The sequence below is a fragment of the Pristis pectinata genome, chromosome X (assembly GCF_009764475.1).
Source record: "Pristis pectinata isolate sPriPec2 chromosome X, sPriPec2.1.pri, whole genome shotgun sequence".
Classification (NCBI taxonomy): domain Eukaryota; kingdom Metazoa; phylum Chordata; class Chondrichthyes; order Rhinopristiformes; family Pristidae; genus Pristis; species Pristis pectinata.
Window position 1 is genome coordinate 2613491 of NC_067450.1, and position 18633 is coordinate 2632123.

At 42.7% G+C, this 18633-nt stretch overlaps 1 protein-coding gene across 3 annotated transcripts in view; it reads right to left on the minus strand.

Annotated features, from left to right (window-relative positions):
• cers5 (ceramide synthase 5) overlaps window positions 1-8476 on the minus strand; it is a 93781-nt gene extending 85305 nt beyond the window's left edge. For all 3 annotated transcript variants that reach the window (XM_052009500.1, XM_052009502.1, XM_052009501.1), the window contains exon 1: window positions 7551-8476. In XM_052009500.1, the coding sequence (XP_051865460.1) occupies window positions 7551-7720 (170 nt within the window). In that variant the 5' untranslated portion in view covers window positions 7721-8476. The remainder of the gene's footprint in view (window positions 1-7550) is intronic.
• Window positions 8477-18633: the final 10157 nt, after the last annotated feature.

Here is an 18633-nt window from a genome sequence, read left to right on the forward strand (position 1 = left end):
CATTGTTGGTTGGAAAGTACCGAGACATCAGGGACATAAAAGCAACTGTAGGAAAGCAAGTTCCTTTCCAAAGCTACAAACTTTTCAGAGTTGCATCTCCCTGACTCCACTCTTTCCAATGGCTGGAATTCTGTTTGATTTCTTTTTGATTTACAACAAGATGACAATGTTCCACCAGACACATCCTAGTCAGAGTCAAAGTCAAGTCAAAATCAAGTCAAAGGAGAGTTTGTTGTTATATGCACAGGTGCAATGAAAAGCTTACTTGAATCACAGGCACATAGCATCAGAGATGCAACATTCGCAAGAAAAACAATTCATGCAAAATTATACAAGAAAGAACAATTAGAACAAAAAAAAGTCCATTACAGTGCAAAGAGGTCATAATGTTGCTATACTGAGGTAGTGATTAGGGTTGTGCTGGTTGATTCGAGAACCAAATGGTTGAAGGGAAGCAGCCATTCTTGAACCCAATGGGGCAGGACTTCAGGCTTCTGTACCTGAAGGGAGCTGCGAGAAGGTGGCACAGCCCAGATGGTGGGGATCTTTGATGATGGATGTTGCCCTCTTAAGGCAGTGCCTGCTGTAGATACTTCCGATGCTGGGGAGGGATGTGCCCGTGATATATTGGGCTGAGTCCACTACTCTGTAGCTTCTTGCATTCCTGCAAATTCAAAGTGGCGTACCAGACTATGATGCAACCAGTCAAGATACTCTCCCCAGTACATCTGTTTGTTATTGTTCGGTGACATGCTGAACTTCCTCTGCCATGACTCTGCTCTGCCAATCAACTGCATCCAATTTCAATACAAATGGCCCTGGTGCCATTACCTACAGGGATTCAGGACAGTTATCCCAGCACCACTCTTCTGCTGTTGGCTCCTGAACAGAAATCACATTCTCCCTTGAAGCAAAGTCCATTTCCCTACTGAGTTCTGGGCTTTACGGGGACCTTCATTGTAGCTGCTGCTTTCTATACATGCTGACAGCGTCTATTCAAGTACCTGGTCATTTCCCACCCCAAATCTAGGTAGCTCTGATCTGTTCCTCTTCATCTCAACCATCTCCACCCAATGCTATTATCCTGTTTGCCCATCTCCATCACATTAACAAAGTCACCCACCACAGTAGATTGAGCAAATCTCACTCCCAAAGTTCCCAATCATCATGCTCAGAACTTAAGATTTTCTCTTAACTCCTTCTCTCCCATCACATTCTCTTCAATCTTTCAATTCCACCCCAGCCCAGTATTCTGCCTCCCCATCCATAACCTTAACACTTGGATATGTTGATGGGGGTCAAAATATGGAGGCAGGAGAATAAACCCATTGCTCCCACCTCACTTTTCTGATCCCCAATATCTTGGGCTCAAAGCCCACTTTGATAACTCCTCAGTGACACTCAGTCAGTGATACCCCCTCCAATAACCACATTTCTCCAATTCTGGCCCTTTGTCCTCCTCCCCCTCATCAGTCCTACTGTCCCACCACTGGCATTCATGCATTCAGAATGAAGGATGCTTAAGTGTTCAGTAAATCGAATGACAAACCATCCTGATTAGGCTCAACTGACTAGTATGGAATATCTGATCTCTTCCAGTTGTCCAAATGTCAATGGTCAACATAAAGATATCCCATTGATTACAGCCACTTGGAAAAATGCTCTTGTTACACAGCCGAATGGGAGTCTTCTGGGTACCACAAGGAGAGAAAAACCTTACACAGCCAACACAAAGTAAAATTTCCAACCTACAAGCTTGTGAGCTCTGTTTTCTCCACTGCACCCTCCCTCATGGAGTCTGGGATATTGGTTGAAAGATATGACACCATTGCAGAAACCGATAGCAGCAGAATATAGAAAAACTCAATCTGGCACAGTTGGGACTTTGGTAGTGCCAGATCGACAGATTTTCTGGACTATCGATTATTACTTCTATTAATAACTAAAAACACTTGCATTTAATTTTTTTGGAAATGTGTTAGTTGTATGATAAATTTTCCAGTGAGCACAGTGAGTTTAAAGGGAGCAGGAGATATACAAACACTCTCGACCCCAGCTCTGGTGCAAACTTATCCATGTTCCTGAGCACTGGTGTTCTGGACCCCAACACCGGCTCTGGCAACACACTTGGCCCACAATTCAGACCCCAGCCACACTCTGGACTCCTGACTCTGGCCACACACTCTGCTTTGCACTCTGGGGCCCCTGGCTCACATTCTGGACTAAGTGAGCCAGCCACTGAACCATCAAATCCCAGATTATTGGGGTTTTACCAAATACCATTTTTAAAAAAAGCAAATAAAATTTGTTTTATGAAAATGTAAGGATCACCTTGACTGTCACTGTTCTCTGCAACTGTAACACTTTATTCTACATTCTGTTATTGTTTTCCCTTGTACTACCTCTATACATTGTTGTAATGAAATGACCTGTATGGATGGCATACAAAACAAAGTTTTTCACTGTACCTCAGTACATATGACAATAATAAACCAATTTAATAATTTCATGAGAGGTTACGGTGACAAGTAGACTTTTCAATGATTTTCAGTAATAAACCCAAACTTTAAAAAAAATGCACACAAAATTAGACACGTGTATTTGTAGTGATCCTCAACAATTTAATCTCTTTATACTGTCAGCACGAGAGCTGGCTGAGAATCTGGAGGTTTCAAATGACAAGTCAGCCTGAAGCTGTCATTCCATTAGCACAAAGGAATTGGCATCACAGTAGTTCAATAATGTGTCACTGTGGCTGCATGCAAGCACTCCACTGAGGAAACACTCAGCTTGTGTGCTCATTACCTTCCTTCTGACTCACATGGAACCACTCTCTAGACAGCAAGGCTGATACTCAAAGCAGGCACCCATTTGCAAGTCCCACCCCACAGACTAATGGAAAGTTACCAAGCACACAAATCCCCAGGTAAAGAAAACAATGTTCAAAGTTGCAAAAGTAATTTATTATTATATGTAAAGAACATCAAAGCAAGGTAAAAGCTTGAACTAACTTTTTGCCCCCAACAGGGAACTATTAAAAAATGTTGACTACTTTATGCAAAGGTAACCTTTAGCAAATGCAACCAGTTACATGTGAAGCAGAGCTTTGGACTTTGAAATCTGGCAATAGTGTTATCCAAGGTCATCCTGGGAACCAGCAATATTTCTTCCTCTTCATAGCAAATCAGGTCATCCAAGCATATATTGACCAGACTTAATAAACATCAAGTTTGAGGAACTCCTACATTCATTCCAGAGTCCAAATATCAAGGATATATTCCCTGGTTCCTCCATCTAACGAGCTTCCTTTGGCCACATGGCCATCACAATAGTTTCTTCCAACTCTCTCCTCATTTCTTCCATTAAACCATGGATCTCGAGTCACATATAGACGCAATTTCAGTAATTTTTCTTTTGCAACAATCCAGTCAAATCTCTCATCTGATGTGATGGGATAGATATTCACATCTCTCAGAAATAATAGCCCAGACCTCCAAATACTAGTTCAGTAACTTAAACCACTACTCCAATAATACTCTCGGTATACAGTCTTAACCCGAGCACAGGGCAGAAGAGGTTGGGAAAAAGAAATAATCCCACATCCTACTACAGGGGTGCAGCTCAAAAGGCTCCAGCCCATGCACTGTATTTGAGGTAATGCCCAAATGCAGGCAAGACGTTTGATATTTATACAACTTCCTTTTAAAAAAAAACACTCAATATTTACTCATTCAACAATGCAAAGTTCAAGATTCGATGACCTTCTGTATTTGCAATCGTTCAAAATAGGAAAGTGATAACCCAGCTCTTCTGTACTGCTGATAACAGTTCAGGGAATTTAAAGTGGAACAAGTCACATTCTTTAGCTTCCCTCAGCTATTATAAAAAAAACTAAGTTAGTGCAATAATCCCAAGGCTGTTGGACTGTTACCCTTGCCTTTTACGTGACAATATGGCACATTTATTATTGCCCATATCTTGTTTACAATACGTGAAAACGCTCATGTACCATTTCAGATGACTGGAGCAACAAGTCAGTTGTTTTTCTGTTTTCTCATCCATAAAAAGAAAGTTTCTTCTTTGCCTCTATTCCCCCCCCCCCCCCCCCCCAATTGTTTGGCCTGTGCAGTTTACAATTTCCCCAACAGGTCACAGCCAGGCTGAGACTCCAACCCTTCCTACAGCTCATATAAGCAAGTTTCTATTTTCAGCTGGTTTATCAGACAATCATCAGCCACTATTCAACAGCACATTAATTCTTTGTTGCAATTCACCACTTAGTCATAGAGAGTCGTACAAGCGCTTTGGCCCACCACGTCCACACCGACCTCTCTTGCTTTTCTATACTAACCCCATTTGCCCACATCAGGACTGTACCCTGCTGTGCCTTGTCTATCTAAGTGTCTGTCCAAGCACTTCTTAAAAGTAGCAATTGCATCCAATTCCACCACCACCTCTGACAGCACATTCTAGATATCAATAACTTTTCAAAATTACCCCTCAGATCCCCTTTAAATCTCCTTCCTCTCACCTTAAACCTATGCCCTTTTGTTTTTGATACCCCCATTATGGGATAAAGATTTTGACCATCTACCCTATCTATACCTCTTGTAATTTTATACACCTATCAGGTCACCCCTCAGCCTCTTTCACTCCAGGGAAAACAAACCCAGCCTATCCAATCTGTCCCCATAACCAAAGTCCTCCAATCCAGGCAACATCCTGGTTAATCTCCTCTGCACTCTCCCCAGCGCAACCACATCCTTCCTATAGTGTGGAGTCAAGGGTTATGGAGAACAGTCAGGAAGGTGGAACTGACACCAAGATCAACTCAGTCATGATCTATTGAATGGCAGAGCAAGCCCAGTGAGGTGCATGCCTAGCTCCTATTTCTTATGCTCACCCCTGGGGAAAACAATGAGATCTCCAGCGAGAGGCAAGAAACACATTTTGTTCTTGGGCAAGGAGCTTGGGATTTTAAGTTGGCTACAGTGAAGTAGATAATTCAGAACCATTTTTCTGGAGTAAATGAATTCTCAATTCATTTTCAATTTAAAATAACCCAACAATTCCACATACTATTACCAGCCAACAAATCTAGAAAGGGTGGCAACCCAGGTTTTGAATCTGCCCACCCAGCTTTAGAAGGGTGGCTAGTCGGCAATCAGATCACTAGGTGACAGGTCAAGTGACTGAACAAGCATGAAACAACAATGAACACTTCATGGTTTACAAATATGACCACCTCAAAATAAAAAAAATATGTGAAGACCATCAGCTTCAGTAGAGTCACAGTGGACACAAGTCATCTGTCAAATCTGGGATTGTGCTTGTACAATTTTGAAGCAGGGTGATTAATTACACAATGGAAAGAAAGGTTGGGGAGGTGGAGGAGATTGGAGTGAGCAAGTGTTATCAACCACAGTCCAAACAGAGCTGGTAGATCTAGATTCCCCCTTTCCACCCGCGCCCCCCCCCGCCCGAAAACAAAAGTAAACCTCACATTTAAGGTGTAAATTTCATCAACTACAGATGGAACTTAAACGTCTCCAAACATCTTGAATATTCTTTAGTAGAAATTGCAGCACTCTGATTGAGAATGGCCACAATCCACTGTAGAAAACCCATATTCCATTAGGTTTCAGCGATGGGCCGAAGTAATCAAATTATACCAAGTCACTACATCCAGGGATATGCTCACCACACAACTAGCAGAAAATCACCCTGCAAAAGTGGAAATTCAGGACTTACACAGTAACCATGTTCCTGTTATTAAACCAGTCAAACCACATGCCCGCAAGACAAAATATCTTCTCTACCATCCCTTCCATTCCTCCTCATTTGATATAGTAGGCAATTGAATCTTGGAAATCATCACAACCTGAGCCCTGCAGTGGGAAGGAGGGTGGGGATAATGGAAGAGCACTGAGCTCAGAAGTTGGTAATCCATGATAACTATTTGCAAAACTTTTTCTCCAGCGCAAGGATAATTAAAGAAGAAAATGAAATGTCCACTACAGCCTTGATAACTTTGTACAAAGCAGGACTCAAATCCACACTTCCAATGCGCATGGCTCAGTACCACAGAAGGGACTGCACCTGCTCATTGAGCCACCACAGGTCAGATGGATACGATCACAATAGGAAATCTGTTCAGAACTGTCAGCAAACAATATCAGGGAGGGTTTAAGAACAATACTACTGTAGAACATTGCAGCTTCAATAGAGAACTTGTAAACTATCCCAATAGTTAAACTACAGTCAAATAGTACATTAAATCAGAAAATGCCAAGGATATGCCATAAGTCTGGCAGCATCTGTGCTAAGAGAAACAGAGCCAATGTTTCAGGTCAATGACCTTTCATCAGAACTGTTATGATACAGGGCCATTGACCCAAAATATAAGCCGTTTCTCACTCCACAGATGCCCAACTCAATGAGTGTTTCCAGCATTTTCCATTTCAGATTTCCAGCACCTGCATTTTGCTTTTCAGAAAACTTCCTGACCAATCTTCTTTTAAGCACTCCAAAAATCAAAGTCATTTTGGAGAATGCATTTGACAACTTTAAAAAAAATGCTGACTCTACACATTTAGAGGCAAGCAGAGAGCACAAATACACCACACACTTTTCACCCCACTGACTCCCAAGATTTTCTGGTCCACGGCCACTCAAAGTGGAGAAGCAGCATTCAGGATGGCATTGAGAAGCAAGGCCATGCATCAGGAGCACATGGAGGCCCTGTTTAAGTGCACCACCTCACAAACTAACCACCTGCCTCCCCAATCTGTGGGAGAATCTAAGGTTTTCACAACAGCCTCATTGCGTGGGACTACCCACGAAGCAGCAGGAACAGCATTTCTCACACCTTCAGCGTTCAAGTACTTACTGAGGAAAAGACAATGATGCAGGCACAGTGATGTGCTACAGGTCATTATGATTCCAGCGATTTCCCCCAACTTTGGTCAGAGAGATACATTCCTGGTTACATCACTTCAGGCTTTCCTCCTTCACCAAATATTAGTTGACCAGAGTGGATAAAAGTCCTCCGATTAATGAAACCCACCCAGAAATTTGTCCCAGAAGTAACACACAAAATAAAATCAACGGTATGCCAACTGCGCTTTCTTCAGTTATCTTTATTAATGCAAGAAATAAAAGCAAACATAACCGTTAACTTCTACAGCAGGCATTTACCAAAACACACTGAGAAGTGCTCGAGTGAGTCAATAATCACACCACTCACCGACCACACTTCTCCGCCACCACCCTCCCCCCAATTACTCGCTGACAGATCACTCCAATGATCGACAGCGCCGGAGCGTCAATGGGAAGCGCGGGTGCCACGTGCAGCTGACAACGGAGGCAACAAGCAGACCAATCAACGCCCTTGGCGCTGCGTTCTCCCGCCCATCGGAGGTGGGTGGGACCACGAGTCCCCTCCAGCAGCGTGGGGCTGTGAGCTCAGATTGATTGCGGTACCTCATCAATCACGGTTCTCTCTCCCCCCCCCCCCCCCCCCACCCACCCACCCCTCCCTTCCCCCTCACCTCTCGAACGCCAGACGGACGAGGAAGATGCCGACTGCCAGTGGGAAGGCGAAGTACAAGTCGGCGGCCTGAGGGTATTCGGCGCCATCCGTGTTCTTGAGGTCGGCCCAGGTGACATTGTGAGGGAGCCAGAACCTCTCGTTCCAAAACCAGGCTGAAAAGCCCGCCATATTTGGGTGAATGAGGCGAGTTCGGGCTCCTCTTCTTTCTCGCGCTCCGTCTCTCCCAAGCGGGGCGGTGCCGAACCGTCTAATAACCACTGGCTGACGTCACCAAGAAGGGGCCCAGCCCTTTTCAACGAACGTCATCCACGCGAAAAGATGCCTTGTGGCGCTGCAATCCCGCTCCCGCTCAACGGAGATCGCAGGAAGGTATTACTGAGGCCCCTGCAACATATTAGGTATCAGTTAGCGAGTCGATCTGTCAGGCAACTTGCTCTGGCCCTCTCAGCACTTCACTTAAATACGAGCATCTCAATAACTATTCAAACCCCAAAGCAAAAGACTGTAGAAACTGGCAATCTGAAATAAAAACACAAAAGACTGGAATACTCGGCATATCAGGCAGCATCTGTGAGAAACAGAGGTAGCGGTTCAGATCCGTTTGTTGTTTCTTTACTTGTCCCATTACCATTTCTTTCGACCCTCACCCCATTGCAGTTCTGATAAAGCAACATTAACTGTTTGTCTCTCCACACATGCTGCCTGTCCTGCTGAGAGTTGTTCTGTTTTTAAATAAAATCTCCGAACTTAATTTGTCCTTTTATCGCCACAAATTGCATTGCATAAAGTGTTCAAAAGAACAGCAGATCTTCTGTGGACTAGAAATATGTGCTGGAAGTTTTTCTGATCAGTACTTGAGGCATTTCAGTCTTATTTTGTACTGGAGCTTGTGATCTTCTAATCTGGAGACAAAAGTATATTTATAACCACAAAATTAAATCATACCTAATTAACAATGTCATGGAGCTTTCATTTTTGTAAAATACTGCATGATTTTCAGGGTCTTCCACACTTGTGAAAAAGCTTTCAAGGAGTACCAGAGTCAACTGGAGATCAGCTAATTTAAAGTAGTATCTCCAACCTCTGTATCCGCGCCAAAATCCTTGAACGTATTGTCACTTCCAGAATCACATAACCTTCTTTCCAACAGCTTCATGTTTGAATCTCTCTAATTGGGCATCCATCCACTGCAGCACTGAAATAGCCCCCTTCAGATTCACAAGTTACATAGTCTGTGATTGTGATAAACTGTCCCTTCTCATCCATATCAGCATATGTGCAGTCTTTGCTGCAGTTCGTGAAAGAATGGAAATTCATGGCAAAGGAGCTATTTGATTCATGGTATTCATGCCAGGCAAAATAGAAATATTCAGACACATCCAACCTCCCACCACTCTGTCTGTTGCCTTATTAGGTACAGCACAAATGCTCATCCAGGTATTTTTTTAAATGTGCAGACCTATTACCTTTAATCTATATCCCCTAGTTACTAACCTCTCTACTAAGGTAAATAGGTCCTTCCTTTTCACCTAATGTAGACCTCTGATTTGAACTGGGTTTATGCAGTTCAAATAAATTTCACTTCAGCCTTTTCTGTTCTAAAGGAAACAAACCCAGCTTAGGCAATCTCTCCTCAAAGATAAAATTCTCCAGCCCAACGTCGTTGTAAATCTCTTTGATGCTATCACATCCTGTCTGTAATGTGGTGACCAGAACCATATGTATACTCAAGCTGTAGTCAAAATAGCGTTGTGTACACTTTGAGCATAACCTCTCGGCTTTTAAATCCAGTACTAGAAAGAATCTTGTATACCCTTCTTATCTACCAGGTCTACCAACTTCAGGGACCGGTGGGCATTCACTCCCTCTGTTCCTCCGCGCTTCTCATTTTCCTACCATTTATTATGTCTTACCTGGCTGTCTATCTCCAATGCATTCATTCACAAAAGTAATCACGCTATTCTGATGCCTCTCCTACATGCAGCTTAGTTTGGCTGCCTTCACCTGTTACCTATTCAGTTGTAGCCAACATGAGAACCATAAGCCTCTAACAACCTATGTGGTGACTATTTCTGCACATACCTGGATGACCTCCCATGTTCTACCCTCTGTACAGTTGAAGACATGCAAATCCATGCTGCCAGTATCCGAAAGTACCAAGTTCCTGTCACCCATCACGCTGTACTCGCTGATCTACATTTGCTCCCATTTGATGATGATCCTATGAAGCCCTTGGGTATGTGTTATTATAGTAAAGGTGCTTTACAAAATCAGATTATTGTCCTATCTGTGATCTAGTCCTAAATGAGCTGAAATTCAATTAAATTTTGAGAAAGACAAAGCTATTGTCTTTAGTGTTTACCACAAATTCCACTTATGTAGTAACCAATTCTATCCCCTTCACTGATTGTTGTCTCAAGTTGTCTTCGGCTTCTCTTTCTTAGGCATTCCCTCAGGCTAGAGGATAATTTAGCTTCCACTTCAGTTTTGTGGGTTCTGAGGTGACTGAAGCCATTGTGAGAGCTGCAGTCTCTTCCACAGGAAGGGCAGTCGGGTAGTTTGTAAAGTGGTCTGCTCCTTCCACCACTTACGCAGGGCTGCTGTCTGTTCCTGATGCATGGACTCAATGCTCTCAATGCTATCTTGAATGCTCCTTTTTCATGCTGAGTGATCATGGGCTAGGGATTCCCAGAAGTCAGTGGAGATGCTGCATTTTTTCAAGGAGAATTTGAATACATCCTTCAATCTTTTCCTCTGTCTGCCTGATAATCTCTTCCTGTGTCAGTTCAGAATAGGTGTCTCTGACCTGCTCTGTGGCTGGTCCAGTTGAGTGTCTGGTGAATGGTGAACCCTAGAACGTTGATGTGGTGGATTCAACATTGGCAATGTCATTGAATGTCAGGGAGAGGTGGTCACACTCAACCTTGTCAGAGATCAGCATTACCTGGCACTTTTGTGGTGCGGATCTTACTTGCTACTTATCAGCCCATGCCTAAATGTTGTCTAGGTCTTGCTGCATGCTGAAATGGACTGGGTCATTTGCTGAGGAGTTATGAATGGAATTGAACGTTGTGCAATCATCAGAGAACATCCCCACTTATGACAGAAGGAGGATCATTGATGAAGCAGCTGAAGATGGTTGGTCCCAGGACACTGCCCTGAGAAGCTCCCGCAGTGATCTCCAGGGGTCGATGATTCACTTCTAACAACCTCAGTCGTCTTCTTTTGTGTGAGGTATGACTACAACCATTAGATTGTTGTCTCTTTGATGCACATTATCTTCAGTTTTACTAGCTTTACAGTGCATCCATGAGGCTGAGTTAAGGGGATAGCGTGTTTTTAAAGGTGGTCACTCTGCAGCTTAAGGAAAGGATGTCAGAGAAGGAATGGGTGATCACCAGGAGAGGAAGGGAGGCAGGTAGGTCATCAGAGAAACCTCAGAGTGCATCTCAGTCCCAAACCATTTCTCTGTGTTGGAAGTGGGAGTGGATTTATCTCTGAGGAGAGCAGCCAGAGCCAAGGTCACGGCACCATGGATGGTTCGGTTACACAAGGAAGGAGGAGCAAGAGTCCAAGGACAGTAGTGGTAAGAGACTCGATAGTGAGGGGAATAAGCAGGTGCTTCTACTATGGGTTGAGGATGGTGTGTTTCCTCCCATGTGCAGAGTCAAGGATGTAACAGAATGGTTGCAGGGTATTGTAGAGGAGGAGGGTAAACAGCCTGAGGTTGTGGTTCATATTGGTATGAACAGCATAGGTAAAGAGAGGGATGAAGACCTGTAATGTGAATTTAGGGAGCTTGGTATTAGGTTAAAAAGCAGGACCTCTAAGGTTGTAATCTCTAGATGACTTGCAGCACCACATGCTAGCAAGCGTAGGAATTGGAGGATAGGTCAGAGGAATGTGTGACTGAAGAGATGATATGGGAGGGAGGGCTTTAGGCTTTTGGATCATCGGAGAAGGTGCGAACTTGCAAACTGGACAGGTTGCTCCTGAACTGGAACAGGTCCAATATCCCAGCAGGGAGGTTTGCTATTGCTGTTGGGATAGGTTAAATTAATTTAGCTGGGAAGTGGCACACAAAGTAGATGTGCAGTTGAGGCGGAGGTACAGGCAAATATAGAAGAAAATTTAAGTCAGTCCAGAAGACAGAGCAAACATAGGTGTGATATGACACATGGGAGGAATGCAAGGCTAAATTGCGTCTATTTTAATGCAAGGAGTCTGACTAGTAAAGTACCTGAACTGAGAGCATTGATCAACACATGGGAATATGACTTTGTTGCTATCACAGAGACATGATTGAAAGAAGAGCAGGATGAGTAACTCAACACATCAGGCTACAGAAACTTCAGGTGTGACAGTGGGGGGATGTGTAAGAGGAAATGGCATTGCAATATTAATTAAGGAGTTCATTACTGCTGTAATGAGTAAGGATACCCTAGAAGGCTCTTCAGCTGAGGCTACGTGGTTAGAAACAAAAAGGGGACAATCACTTTGCTGTACTACAGGCCTCCTAAAGGTCAGTGGGAGATAGAAGAGCAGATATGTAGGCAAATCACAGAGATGTGTAAGAATAATAGGATTAGAGTAGCATGGGATTTCAACTTCCTCAATATTAATTCAGATCGTTTTAAAAGGTGTAGGGGGGGTAGAATTTTTAAACTCATCCAGAAGAGCTTTTTGAACCAGTACATAGATAGTCCAACTATAGAAGGGGTGGGACTGGACCTAATCTTGTAGCCAGGCAAGTAGTCAAGAGTGTCAGTGGGTGAGTATTTCAGAAATAGTCACCATAACTTTGTAAGTTTTACGGTAGCTATGGAAATGGGTAAGGATAGACCAGAAATTAAGGTCCTGAATTGAGTGGGGGTGAGGGGGGGGAGGAATGGGTGGAGGCTGATTTGAATTTCATAAGGCAGGACCTGACAAAAGTAGACTGGGAGCAGCTACTGTTAAGGGAAATCCTAAAGCATTTTAGAGGTATATTAAGAGCAAGATGGTAACCAGGGATAGAGTGGGGCCCATTAAGGACCAAAGGGGCAATCTGTGTTTGGAACCAGAGGATGTAGGTAAGGAATTAAATTAATACTTACTTGTATTCACTGTTTGCCTCCTGTATTTGTTAGTTATTTCATTATAGAACAGATTTTGGTATCAGAAGTGCATCGATATACTGGGCATTTGACATCATTTGACATCAGAAGTACAAAACTATAGGAACATAATCAACATATTATGACATCAGCAGGTTCAATTCACTGGGATAGAAGTTTCAGAAAAAGGGGAGGCACAAAATACTTCATATTAACCTATGTAGAGATGTGGCTTTGAGTTTGAAACTATTACACACTTCAGGAATTCTAATACTATTGTATGTTGCCCTTATGTAACACAACACTCTTTTGGCTGACTGTCATTTTAAGCAGGGAAGTAAGCTTTCTTATAAATGGCATTGCATCTCTTTGAATTATTTCAAATATCTCCCCATATAATGGAGCCTGATTGCACTTGCTTTTGATAGTAACTGCCTCATCATGGGGTTAGTAGCCTTACTGCCTTACTAATTGCATGGTCTAAATTAAAATACTCAACCTGGAGCATTAATTTGTTTTCTCTCTCCACAGATGCTGCCTGACCTGCTGAGACTTTCTAGCATTTCCTGTTTTTATTTTAGATTTCCAGCATCTGCAGTATTTTGCTTTTCTAATGTGTCTGTTTATTTCAGGCAATAAACCCAATTTACCGTTGGAGTCCTAAAATGTAAATAGAGCTCTGATTATCATTTTTGATCAGTATTTATTGCAGCTCAAAAGTATTGGTATTGGTTTATTATTGTCACTTGTACCGAGGTGCAGTGAAAAACTTGTCTTGCATACTGATCGTGCATGTCAATTCATTACACAGTGCAGTTACATTGAGTTACCCAGACCCCAATTACTTACCTTCAAAATGCAATGACTTGTCATGTAGGCTGACCTAATAGGTAATCTGTGCAAAGCAAGATAGCTCAAGCAGCATTGCAAATACATTTTTTTTTATCGTTAAGAGAGGAATGTTGTCCAGAATACTCCCTGCTCATTATCAATGATGAGTATAGAAGGGCATGGCATGAGCAGCACCAGGCATTCCAAGAAATGAGGTGCCAAGCTGGCAAAGCTGCAACACAGGACTGAACAGGAAAAAAAAACTTGCAGTCAACAAAGGTAAACAATCCTGATAACAATAAATCACATCAAAACTATGCAGTACTGCCACATGTAGTTGTGAATGGTGATGGACAATTGAACAGCTAGGGGAGAAGGAGGCTCCAAGAATATCCCCACTATTGGCCAGAAATGCCGAGTCGATAACTATACAAACATATGAAATCAGACCAGGAGTAGGTCACTTGACCCCTTGAGCCTGCTCCACCATTTAATAAGATCACGGCTGATCTGATTGTAACCTCAATTCTGCAATCCTCTCTATCTGAGGTAACCTCTCACCCCCTTGCTTATCAAGAATCTATCTATCCTGCCTTAAAAATATTCTGCTTTCACTGCCCTTTGAGGAAGAGAATTCCAACAACTCATGATGCTAAGAGAAAAAAAAACCTCGTTTCTACCCTAAGTGGGTGACCTTTTATTTTTAAACACAGACCCCTAGTTCGAGGTTCTCCCACAAAGAAATATCCAGATGTGGTCTCACCTACATCCTATATAACTGAAGCATAGCCTCTCTACTTTTGTATTCAAGCCCCCTGGCAATAAATAATATTCTGTGAGCTTTCCTAATTACTTGCAGTACCTGTTTTTGTGAAGATTGCACAAGATCTTGCACAAGGACACTCAGCTTTCGCTGCATCTCAGAGCTCTACAATCCCCTTTATGCCTACCCTAAGTTTCCTATTAGCCAGCCAATCTTCTGTCCATTGCCAATATGTTACCTCCCTCACCGTGAGTTTTTATTTTCCATGTGGCACCTTATCAAATGCTTCCTGGAAATCTTAATACATCCGCAACAGATGTAACTTCTTCAAAGGACTCTAATAAGTTGGTCAAATATAACATCCCATTCACAAAACTATGTTGACTTTGTGTGATTACCTTGAATGTTTACAAATGCCCTGCCATAACATCTTAAATAATTTTTCCTATAATAGATGTTAAACTAACTGATCTGCAGTTTCCTGCTTTCTCTCTCCCGTTTTAAATACAGGACATGTATTTGCTATTTTTTAATCAAATGGAATTTTCTATAAATCTGGAGAATTTTAGAAAATTAAAATCAACAGTCTTCTTAGCCACTTATTTTAAAACCTGAGGATTAAGTCCATCAGGACCCAGAGAATTGTCAATCTGCAGCTCCACCATTTTCCTCAGTACCACTTCCCTGATGCTTATAATTTTCCTGGATTCCTCCCTCCCAATTCCTGATTTACAGCTATTTCTGGGATGTAACTTGTATCCTCTATAGAGGAAACAAATACAAAATACCCTGTTTTATTCAGCTGCAGTAAACTTGTTTAGAATTATTTATTCCCCAGACACAATTTCTATAGAATAACAATTCCTCTTGAGATCCCCACCATCACAGGAACCAGTCTTCAGCCAGTTGGTTCATTCCATGTGATATCAAGAAATGACTGAGAGCAGTGGATGTGATTCTGGTACTAGGCAAGATCCTGGCTGTAGTACTGAAGACCAGCACTCCAGAATTAGCTGTACCTCTAGCCAAGCTGTGCCAGTACAGTTACAAACATTGGCACCTATTTGACAATGGGGAGAATTGCCTTGGCATGTGCTATCCACAAGGAGCAGTAAAAATCAACCTGGCTAAATATCATCCAATCAGTCTTCTCTCATTCATCAGCAAAGTGATGGAGGGTGTCATCGACAGTGCTCTCGTGTGGTATTTACTCACCGATGCCCAATTTGACTTTTGCCACGACCACTCTGTTCCTGATCTCATCACAGCCTTGGCCCAAACATGGACCAAAGAGCTAAATTGCAGAGGTGAGGTGAGAGTCACTGCCCTTGACATCAAGGTAGGATTTGACCAAATGTGGCATCAAGGAGTCAAGGAGCTTTGGTAAAACTGAAGTCACTGGGCATCAAAGAGAAAACCTTCCAATGGCTGGAGTCATGCTTTGGTGCTGTTTGTTGGAGATCCACTGGACCAGCCACATAAATACTGTGGCTCCAAGAGCAGGTCACTCTCTGGGTATTCTGCAGTGAGTTACTCACTCCTGACACCCTAAAGCCTTTCCATTTTCTGTAAAGCACAAGTCAGAAGTGTGATGGAATATTCTCCACTTGCCCGGATGAGTGCAGCTCCAACACCACTCAAGAAGCTCAACATCATGCAGGACAAAGCAGCCTGATAGATTGGCACCCCATCTACCACCTTAAACATTCATTCCCTCCACCACTGGCACACTGTGGCTGCAAGACTCAAACCAGTCCCCTCTACCACCAAGGACAAAGGCAACAGGCACATGGCAACACTGCCACCTGCAGGTTCCCCTCCAAATCGCATACCATCCTGACTTGGAAATATATTGCCGTTCTTTGATCGTCACTGCGTCTAAATCCTGGAACTCCCTCCCTGACAGCACCTTCATCAGAAGGACTGCAGCAGTTCAAGGAGGCAGCACACCACCACCTTCTCAAGGGCAATTAAGGGTAGACTTTAAATGCTGGCCTTACCAGTGATGCCCATGTTCCAAAAGTGAATTAAAAAATAATCGTTCCATTGATCTATCAGACTGACAGGCTGGGCGTTGGTTTAGCATCTTAGCCAAAGTACAGCACCTTCAAAAGTGCAGCCCTCACTCAGTATAGCACTGTTGAGATTGTTTGCTTAAATCTCAAGAGCAGAATTTGAATGTACAACCTTCTGACTCAGAAGCAAAAGTACTACAATCTGAGCTGACCTGATTTACCAACAACATAAACACATGTTGATGAATTAGTTGTTGGCTAGCATATTGTTTGCCTCGGGACTCCTCTTTCCCCTTCAGTAAACTGTGGTTTGTGGTTTAAATCCAAATCAAATCTGAAATTGCCTTGGAAAACTATCCCGTGTGACAATATTGTGACCGGGGGACCCTTAACACTAGTAAATCTGTTGCAGAATATTCAAAGCAATTATCAAAGGTATAGCAGCCATTTGTTGCAGAACACATTAAGAGAGCAAATGCTTTAAGCATTGCTTTATATAGCAATCATGCAGCTTAAACAATTTATCAGTGTTAGTAGATACCCAAGATATGATAACTGCCCTGAAATAAACTCCTATATCCCATACTTTTCTATGACCTATACAATACTAAAGAGGGGTACTATTTGGGAAATCAGCATGATACATGATACAAAACAGATATTGACTAATTCTGTGCTACACTTCCATTTGTGCTCACAGTTCATTGTACCACACCCAAACACCAATTCATCATGTATGACTCCTATAAGAAATGGTCAGGGAGCCTTTGGATCACAGCAGAGTCCAATTTTGTCAGCAGGGAATGACATAGCCTGCTGCTAGTAGAGGAGTGAATTACAACCTGGCCAAAATTCTCCTCCCAAACTCTGGATTGCTGAGGGGCAATTATCATGCCAGCTTTCATGACACAGAGCACAGATAGAACCCAGATGCTTCCCGAGCTACAGGTTTCATTTACTTACTGGCTAAGCTTACTAAGTAATTAGAAGAGCTGGTTTACAGTTTGAAAGCAGAAAATACAATGTCACGCAGATGTGTTAGCATCTAACATCCTTCATTGCATTCATTTTCCACGGTTGGAGCCAATTTCCTTTATCTGTAAGGTTCCTCTGCTTTTCTCTCACTCTCACTCATGCACACACGCCAAGGATACAATTCTAGAAAACATGTTCCCTTATGCACTAGGAAGTTACAACACATACCTAGATTGGGATGGTTATAATGATACTGGCATCTGGGGGCGAGAATTTTCACCATGATTCCCAGACATATGATAAAATATAATAACGATGTTTGTCTTGCAGCTTATGAGGAAATAATGCTTAACTCTCTCCTTGCTGTATTCTTCTTGCTTGCTATCCTGACTGCAGTATAAACCCAGACAGATTTAGCTAATATTTTTGTTGACCCCTAAACTTTGTCTTGTTGTTCATACACATTAACTTAAAATATGGTTTGATTTTTAAACCGTGGTTTCAATCAAATACTTCTTCCACATATATCATGAAACAGGAACCAGAAGTGTTTTGCTATTTGAAAGAGAGCAGTGCTCTCTACTGGCTGATAAGGTGGAAAAGTCATGGAGGTTACAGCACAGAAAAGGGCCCTTTGGCCCAATTCGTCCATTCCAACCATGATGCCGATCTACCCTAATCCCATTTGCCTGCATTAAGCCCATATCCCTCTGCTCCTTTCCTATCCAATTACCTGTCCCAATGCCTTTTAACTGTTGTATTTGTATCTACCTCTACCACTTCCTCAGGCAGCTCATTCCATGTAACCACCACCCTCTGTGTGAAAATCTTGCCCCTCAGATCTCCTTTAAGTTTCTCACTTCTCACCTTGAACCTATGCCCGCTAGTTTTGGACTTCCCAACCCTAGGAAAAAGACTCTGACTATCTATCCTATCTATGCCCCTCATAATTTTATAACCCTCTACAAGGTCACCCATCAGACTTCTACATTCCAACAAGAATAAACCGAGTCTATCCAATCTCTCGTTGTAAGTAAATCCCTCCATTCCAGGCGAGATCCTGATGAATATCTTCTGCACTCTCTCTACTGCTACCACATCCTTCCTGTAATGTGGCAACTAGAACTGTACACAATACTCTAAGTGTGGCCTGACCAATGTTTTGTACAGCTGCAACATGTCATTCCAGTTCTTATACTCAATGCCTCAGTCTATGAAGGCAAACGTGCTGAATGCCTTCTTTACTACCCTGTGTTGCCATTTTCAGGGAGCTATGAACTTGCACCCAAGGTTACTCTGTGCATCAACACTCCTGAGGTCCCTGCCATTTGCTGTATATTTCCTGTTAGTATTTGACATCCCAAAATGCATTACCTATCATTAACCAGTATAAGACCCTAT